The sequence below is a fragment of the Anser cygnoides genome, chromosome 7 (assembly GCF_040182565.1).
Source record: "Anser cygnoides isolate HZ-2024a breed goose chromosome 7, Taihu_goose_T2T_genome, whole genome shotgun sequence".
In the NCBI taxonomy this organism is placed as follows: Eukaryota; Metazoa; Chordata; class Aves; order Anseriformes; family Anatidae; genus Anser; species Anser cygnoides.
The window spans coordinates 12,712,020-12,721,279 of record NC_089879.1 but is presented as its reverse complement, the minus strand read 5'-3'; the positions used below and the strand labels follow the sequence as shown (position 1 = coordinate 12,721,279).

General features: G+C 41.7%; 1 protein-coding gene across 4 annotated transcripts in view; it reads left to right on the top strand.

The window, feature by feature from the left end:
* The first annotated feature begins 4,560 nt into the window (after window positions 1–4,560).
* The window catches only part of CFAP58 (cilia and flagella associated protein 58), a 116,386-nt gene continuing 111,686 nt past the window's right edge, over window positions 4,561–9,260 (top strand). Inside the window, exons 1-2 of one of the 4 annotated variants that reach the window (XM_067000509.1) lie at window positions 4,561–4,776; window positions 6,355–6,636. In XM_067000509.1, the coding sequence (XP_066856610.1) occupies window positions 4,768–4,776; window positions 6,355–6,636 (291 nt within the window). In that variant the 5' untranslated portion in view covers window positions 4,561–4,767. The remainder of the gene's footprint in view (window positions 4,777–6,354; window positions 6,637–9,260) is intronic. The other 3 variants (XM_067000510.1, XR_010832796.1, XM_048060374.2) reach the window with 3 other exon arrangements.

Sequence of the window (9,260 nt, the reverse complement as noted above, 5' to 3'; positions counted from 1 at the left end):
TCCCAGTGGACACAAGTGTCAAGCAGTGAAAGATGCCAGACAAATTTAAAGCTAGAAAAGGATTTGGTGGTTGAAATTTAAAAGGCTTAATAATAAATATGAATGAGGGAAAGGAATCAGAAATTATGGAATGGATTCTGTTGGTTGAATGGAAAGGCTGTTGGAAAGCATGGGGGTAAGTTGTTTCTGCTAATGAGCACATTATTAACCTAGATATATTCAAAACTCATTTTTAAATACAAGCAAATGTTCATGGTTGGGAAGACAGTCATGGATCAGGACTGGCAAGCTGGTAATGGAAAGCACCCACTGAAGAAACCTGAGCCATGTGTAGGGCCGAGTGTGCTTATGTATTTGTAGGCTTTTCTTCATAGCCTCACTAAAGATTAATGATGCTGGGCAGTGGGAGAGGGTCACTTCTACCAGACTGTTCCTCCGAATATGTAGGAGCAAGAATCCCCCCCATGTCACTCTAAAGCTGTAGCTCAGATTGGTAGCATAAACCATAATCCTGGTGGTGCTAAGAGCCCACAGTGGGCAGCGAAGGTGATGGGATCAGCAGAGCACTGCTTTCCTCCAGGGCACTGGGAGGATCCCTGGGCTTGGCTCAGAGAAAGGCAGAAGAGAAAACTTTTCAAACAAGTGTCACAGACCATTGTAATCCCTGTTGAAGAACTGGGAACAAAAGCTGTGACATGAAACTGTTTTGTGGTTTCAACCCATGCTGGGGAATGGCAAATTCAGCTTGGTTCTAGGATTATCGACCTAATTTCAATTACTTCCGATAATTTTCATCTATTTTATTTTTTATGTAGAGCATGTAATTGTACATTATACAAAGACAGCTTGTCAGCTTTAACTTCTGTCTCAGAGCTAACCAAGCTCTTTATTAGGGTGTTTCTATTAATCAAAACACTTCCATGATTTGACTTTTCACGAAAATGGTAATGAGACATGGTGTGTTTCTTCCTCTTGAGATCCTTGGCTCAACTCCAGTACCAAACATGATCAAAGGCTGCTGCTATTTGAGATCTGTTGCATGATCTTTATGGACAACATAGAAAGACTCAATCCAATTTTTCGGAACAAGTGTTCACATTACAGCACCATCATTTAGTTTTAAAATAACAGAAGGAAAGTACTTTCAAAAAGAATATAGTAAAAGTATCAGCTGGATTAAGGACTTTATAGCATTTCCTTCTGACTGGAGAAGTCACAGTATGATTTAGCACATTCTTATTCCTTTTAATACTGCAAAACTGATTTAACTCAGAAGTCAAAATGGATTTTAGGGCACGTCCCAGACCGTCAGCCCACTGTTAGTGTCTGCAGTGTCACTGGTGTTGGAGACCATGAGATTGCAATGGATTTCCATATTGCTGGGGGACTTACAACACTTGCACGTGGAGAACTAATATTTATATAACATTTTAAATATTTCTAACATATGTAAAAAGCAGTATTTTAGTTTAGCAAATGGTTAGACAAATTTTGCTTTCCTTAGTGGTGATTTCCCACTGATTCCCATCATCCGAGTAAAAAGAACAAAGCTGTACGCAAATATTGGACCTCATCCATGAATACATGTTCACCCCGCCATTATGTCTCCATGTATTAATTAACATTTGTAACACGTTTCGAAAGCAGAAAAGGTTGACAGGGCTGAAAAGAGCTGTTGTTAGGGGCAGTTTATCAAAGCACCGTGGTAGTGCAGTGCCACCTCCTGATGTTCTGCCTTACTACAGCATGGTGTAAAAGGAAACATTTCAACCCCCACCGGCAGGTTTTCCCTTATTACTTCTTCTTATCGTTACCTTCCAGTGTCCAAAAGGTTCGTTTTATACTTCCCAGAAGACGTGTGCTGTCATGGTCCCTGCCCCAAATTGCGTGCGTTCTCCTGGGTGATGTTATGATGATATTTTACTCTATTTATTTATATCTCTGCAGTAACCCATCAATCCTTACACTCAGCAAGTGATTGCTTATCGTTTTCATGCCACTGTGGTTTAAAACATGTATTAAATTAACTGTCCGAGGGGCCTGACCTCAAATAAATCAGTATTTCTTCTCTAGTAACCCTTTCTGCACCCACACAAACACATACATGCTGCTGATGTGAACTGCTCTTTTATGCAGCTGGTGAAACAGGTGATTCTGCTTATAAACCATAAAATATTGATGTCTCCTGAACAAAGTCAGATATTTAGGGAACTAAGTAACAATCTTTTCAATGAATTGAAACTTCCTGGATCCAGCTTGTCCCTGCTGTTAATGAAACTATATTTAGAAACTGGATTTTTTTTCTTCTGTGGCTGAGAGAGTTTTTTTTTGCTCTCACTAGCAGAAAGGTTCTTATGTAGGCTTGGTTTAAAAGGGAGAGTTAAAAAGTCATCCCACTTCAAGAGCCCCATCTTGTCTAGAGGTTCACTTTACTACATGACTACATCATTTATAGCCAAGGCAGTCACAGCACATTGCAGGATGGCAGCTGATTACCTCCATTTCATATTCATCGGAATATAAAGCACAGGGAATTTTAAGCACATGGTCCCAAGTTATAGGAAGTTCTTTCTATGGTCAGAAACTTGTAGTGAAGCCTACGTAGTTACCATTGGAAGGTCTCACAGGGCACAAATCACCATGAGTTTGAAAAACAGAAGACCACGGGGTTGCCTCAATATATGGATATAATTTTGGGGCACATTACTGCTGTTACTCTCAAGTACAAACATTGTGAGTACACAGTGTTAAAGGTGTATTCACCCTAAAGGTATAATTGCCCCTTTTTAATCTCTTCTCTCCCTTCAGCAGGATTTTGCTGACAAAGGAAAAATCTCATCTTCTGCTGTTTCTTTACAGGTGCAGCTGTTTTGTTGATTAAAGGTCTAAAAAAATTATTTTCTTGACAATCTGAAATCCTAGAATCAAGGAATTTATCAGTATAATTTCTCTGGTACTTCTATTAGGAAGCATCAGTACAAAGGAAAATGAAGAAAAAAAAAGAGCGCAAAACCTAGAAAAGGTACTTTTTTTTTAATATTTATTAGAAGTGTGCTTTGAAATGACTGAAACTATGTTTCAGTGTGCAGGATATTTTTTAATTAAGTCATACTTATACAGAATATATTATAAAATGTGTCTTATTCTACAGCTCTAATGGTAAAATTAGACCATTTCAAAGCTTCTCTTTGAAATTACCTATTTTGCCACGTAATCAGTAAAATGAAGTGCTACAACTCAGGCTTCATTAAACCAGGCAAAATTTTCCATTGTCATTATTAGTTTCAAGTGGAACTTTAAGGTCATACACCACGTCTGTTCTGCTGGGGAGCGTACACATGGAACATTACATTCTCTGCCCTAAAACCCTATCGGATGAACCAATTTGTGACCCCATTGAGGTAAACCTTCTATTTCAAGGGTTAGCTAGTAGTGGAGCGAACAGCAGTAGCTGATACTTCAGCGCAGCTCTTAAATTGCAGAGCCGTTGTCTGGGGTTCCCTCGTTCTATACCCTGCTTTTGTACAAAATCATTAATGCACACAAGCAGACTAAGCAGTGTGATTAGTCAGATGCAATGAAAAGACCGAAGTCGGGCTGTCCCTCTGAATGTGGAGAGCTTTTTGTGGATGTGATTGCTCCTCTGTGGATTCAGGTGTGCCCATACCTGGGGCTCGGTGAGCCACCCCTCTACTTCCAGGGGACCACCCTGTGCCCATGGTCCAGGTCCCTGCTGCTGTGTGGCTGGCCTCGGCGATGTGCTCACACCTTGCTGTCTGCTCACAGACGACAAGATAACTTCCCCCAAAAGGTGCAGCTGGGGCAGCGCTGCTGCTTGCACATGAACATAAAGCAAAAACATCATTTTTGCAGCAGCGACCTGTGCCTGCCTGCCAGCTTTCCTGCTGGGGACAAGGCCTCGACCCTTGGGCAGATGCCAAGTGGGAGAGCAGCACAACCTGAGTGAAGCACCCCAGCATGGCTGAGAGCCCCCAAACCCCCCAAATCCCACTTAATTCCTTTCACAAGACCCTGCCTCCCTCCGTCCCTTGATTTGACTTGTCCTGCCGAGCAGCTGCATCTCACTGACCCATCTGGTGCTAGACTAATGGTTGAGCTTGACAGTCTTAGAGGTCTTTCCCAACCTAAATGATTCAATGATTCTGTGATCTGTGCTGTGGGCTAAGGATCAACCGTTTTAGCTCAGAGGCCGTGGTGCAGCTCTGGCTGAGACCCCCGGGGCCGCAGGACCAGGGTGCCCGGGCTGTGGCACAGCCCCTCGACAGGCTTCCCTGAGCTGCCTGCGGTCTCTGAGCTGTGTCTGTGAAGAAGGAGCTGATGTGACTGAACCGGGTGCTTGGCACTTTCTTCGAGGCTCCCTTTCCCCACAGCAAGTTGGCCCTGTTGATCGTTTGGATACCCCTGAAATAAAATGGCTAGTCTGTTATAGCTGTTAGGGTCTTTGAATACAATCAGGCTCTGTCGGGCTAGATGATGTCCTTTAATAGATCTGTTAGGAGGTGGACTCGATGATCCTTGTGGGTCCCTTCCAACTTGGGATATATTCTGTGATTCTGTGCCGGGCACCCGGCGGGGGACGAATCCCTCGTTCCAGCCCCGCCATCTCCATGGCGGCACAGCGCAGACCCGCCCGCCGCCGTTCCTAGGAGACGGCACGGCCGCCTCGGCAGCACCAGGGCCGGCCCCGGCCCCAGCTCCGATCCCGGCCCCGATCCCCGTCCCGCCGCCTCCCGCCCCGCCGGCACCATGGCTGAGGTGAGCCCCCGCCATTACCCGCCCGGTGTGCGGGGCCGCGGCGTAATGGCGACCCCACCGCCTCTGTCTGCGCCCCGACACCTGTTGAAGGGTCGAGGCGCTTTTGAGAACAGAGTTCAGCAGGGTCGGTTGTTAAGTTATTTATATGCAGGGAGTAGTAACACAGACTGTAGGAATACCTGCTATGTATATATTTCATATGTTGTTATTGCTCTTTTAGCTCCCTGTATGACCACAAACGTAATGAGATCAAAACTGAAGCACCAAGGCTTTCCCTCTTCCACACCGAATGCCCTTCTGCACTAACGACAATGCAGTTTTTAGCATTTCACTTCCCTTTGTTGTTTTTTCGTTGAAGTTTCTGACACAGATATAAAAAAATAATGAAATTGGAGCCTTGGCAAGGAGGATTTGGAGCTGGTGCCCCTGTCCTCAGTATATTACATAGCCTGAGCTTGTGTTCATGTTGTAAGAGGCTAGTTTTATGCTTTTAATTTCATCTTTTCCTGGTGGTGTAAATGTGCATACTCTCAAAACCAACTGAAATAAGTCTTTGCTCTCAGATTTTTATTTTTAAAGATTCTCGCTTTTCTGTCAAAGCTGTTTCTGTTCAGGTGGTGAGCAGGGACCCGAACCATTTTCGAATCCATTGGTTTCGATGGCAGAGAGAAGAGGGCAGGTCTGTGAGGGTGCTGTGCCTCGGGGAGCCGCGTGGTCTCACTGCCTCTAGGTGCTGGCAGGAGACCTGCGCTCCTACCCACGTCAGCCTCCCTCCGAGATGCAATTTTAAGGATACACCTAGGCTTCAGATGGCAGCACAGAGATGTTCCAGTTAGCTGTGAATGGACTTGAGTAATGGAAGTGACGCATCTGACAGAACGAAGCATCCTGTGGGCTGATTTATCTTGGGTCTTAGCAGTTCAAACTATTGAGAAGTGGCCGTACACCTCCCTTTGGTGTGTTTGCATTCCATTGAAGGTTATAATGGAAATTATTTTAAGCAGTTTTGAAAAACATTAGTGAAATTTGATGTCCATAAACTGAGCTGGCAAAATTTGGCTTCAGAACAGAGCTAAATTGTATATTTCCACTGTGAAAGGTTTAACAGAAGCACTTTCTGCAGGGGATGGATTTGCTTGCATTGCCATTACTGATGCTTTCACACATGCTTATCTGGAAGTGATTTGCTGGCACTATTTGCATGCAAAGAGTAAACTAATCAGACTTTACGGAGTAGAGAACTGAGAAGAATTAAGGCTAAAATACTGGCCTACCTCAATAGCTGATGTATTATTTAAACACTGCCACGATATTTTCTAGACTTATCATTAAAATAGTTGTGGTACTCAATTGCAGGAGCTCTGACTGTTAAAGCACCAAATCAGGAGAAATCAATTTGAAGAATAGCCTGAAATGTGCATATCATACCGTTGTAAGACTACGGTTATTAAGGATTATTTTGTCATGGCGTCTTAGGAGCTGTTATATACTCAGTATATTGCTTTTTTTATATTTGGGGGTCATAAGTGAGATGTTCAATTCCTCCTGTTCATTGATTATCTATCTAATTTAATTCAGGAAAAGTCTGCCAAACCGTATCTAGAAGAAAGTGCATTTGAAACACTGGAAAAAGACTTCCAAGAATTCATCAATCTACTTAAGGGAGATAAAACTCTGGAAAAATTCCAGATAGAATATGAAAAGCTCCATGCTGTTTTGAAGAAGTCCCATGAAAATGAGAAGCGTCTCATGGAAAAATGCAGGGAGCTGAACGCTGAGCTCATGGTGAATTCATCCAAAGTAGCTGCACTTAAGAAGCTCACTACGGATGATCGGGAAACTATATCATCAATGAAGACGGTAAAGTTTTGAATAGAATTAAATATGATAGGATATAGTTAATGAAAAACATGGTAATAAGAAAGCTATCTGCAAGAACACTTTATTTTATGTAGAGATCTAGCTGGAGAACGAAGCATAGGGCTGGCATCTCTGGTTCCTTAACCTCTGCTTTGCTACCGACTGCTTTGTTTCCTTACCCTGGTATTGTTACTCCTCCCAGTCAAATTGTGTATTTATTTGCACAGGGATAAAACTAAGCCAATTCCATCAGTTCTCAAGTACTAAATAATAGTTTACATTTAAGCTTTCCCATATCTGTAAAAGAGCATATCTGCATTTCCAGCTTGCACAATTTTTGAGACTAAATTCATTAATATTTTTGAATTGCTGCTCGGATGTTAATTATTGCCAGACCATGAAAAATCTACTTACATGCTGAAATATGGATTGTAGACCAGGGAAGTGTCATCAGCTCACTTAAATAAATGTTTTACGGTGTTTTTGAAAAGGAATCCTATATAGCATTTCAGTGTTACTTCATCAATTTACTCTGCTGTGTTCTTTGTTGTCATTGATTTGAATTCTGTCAAAGTGCTTGACTTGCTAAAGAATAATCAATGTTTTTAGCCTTATACTGAGGTTTTACTACCATGAACCTAAACCTGACAAATCATCAGAAGATGGTACTTCGAACTTTTTTCCTCCTCATGGTTTAAATGCTTAGGTTGTACTACCCAGCTAGGCTTTAATTTAGCATTTAGTTGAGAAACCTACATGCCTTCCAATAAAGTGTTAATTTCTGAGGGTAGAAGAGGCTACATTTTTTCTTAAATGCTTCAAAATAGTGATTTACAGTTTTTATGCTATAGACTTACTTTGTTCCAGTAAAATAAATTCAGTGTAACAATAGGAAATATTCGATGAGCACTGCAGAAATTGATGTTGTTTAACATGAAGTTTCTTGTCCATAGAATTCCAAAGAAAATAAACTCAGAATAAATATAACTAGCAGTGCTGTCACCCTATGGCTGCAGCTTGCCAACCCATGGTACTGCTCAAAGCATCTGCAGGAAGGTGGAAAACCACATATAAAATCGTGTTGATTTTCACTGCCACTAATCAAAAAACCCTGGTAGGTGGCTGTCAGGAACCACGATGATCCTTGGCATTTTCTTTCTGCTATTACATGGCTATACTCTTGAGTGTGAACAGTAGCAGAGGCAATCCTTCAGGACGTTCCCAAGCTGAGGCAACATCATCTTAGTAATGTCATAAAACTGAGGAGTACAGGAGTAGGAAAAATAAGAGCCTTTCCAACATCAGCAGCTGAATTGAAGCTAAGGTGAGGTATGGCTTAACAATATCACCTACTATTGAAGCAGCTAAGAGATTTTGTAGTGAAAAAGCCTCTTGACAATACGATCCTATTAGAAGCAATGTGCAGTACACAACCTGTGACATTTAAATTCCAGTTGTGTGCTGTGGGCCAAGTAAACAGCACTGATACTTTTCAGTTTGGCTGGGGGAATTAGTCTTTCCATTAAATGTTCAAGAATTAGTTGGCTGTTATTTAAGATGTTCATGTCATGTGTTGGGGGTTTGATTGGTACACCCTTCATGTTTCATGTTATTCTCCTTTCTGAAGAGAAGACTACAGTTTTACTAACATTCAAAAAACTTGGTTCACAGGTGCCGAAGGCAAATGTTGAGGAAGGTTCAAGTGCTCAAATAGCGCTGAAGAACATCATATTTGCTAAATTAAACAATCCCAGTGGGGCTGTTCCTAGAAAAACAGTATATTTGCTTCAAATTAAGGTCCTAAATCCTGGTGACTTGATAGGTCATCCGGGTAACAGGTTTACAGCCTTCCTTTTCTGGGTCATTGGTTCAAATACAAATAAAGTTTCAACTGAGCTGCAGAGGCAATATTTTTCTCCTTGTGAAGCCTGGCTGTAATCAGTAGGATTTGTAGAGGGGCAGGGGTTAACAGTGCAAATCAATTGCTGGTAGGACCCAAGTCAATAATAATCAATAGCTGTTACTGTCTGATGGCACTTCAGTGCTCTGTTTTGTGGTTTTAATGAACTGGACATAATAGTCTGCTGTTTACAGTCATGTCAGGGGAACTAAGGGCCAAGCTGAACACTAGGGGAATACAACTCTCTTTTTCATTGATAGGGAAACTGATCCATACAGCTGCACTGGAAGAACACTAGAACGGGAATTTGTAGTTACCAAGTTTTCAATTTCCAGGGGAATCAATCCAGTATACTAATAAAGCATTTCATTAATTCTCAGTCTCTTTGCAGCAAAACCGATGTGATCTTTGGGGCTATTTAATGAAGAAAAAAAAAAAGTAAAGCAGTCACATTTTATGAATTCTGCTTCACATTTTCGAGAGTACTTCTTCAAAATTTTTTTGAATGATTTTAAATGCAAACATCCAGTATACTTCCATCGTTAATTATACAACAAACTGCAATGCATGTACCTACCTATGTACTGCAATTACTCCCTGGGTACACGACACGCTCTGCATTTTTTCAGTTCCTTTCTCCACTGAGTAATTATGTGATTATTTTTACAGTTAAGGCATCCACCTTCAGAAATTTCCTCCTCTTTTGAATTTAAAGGAAGCAGTC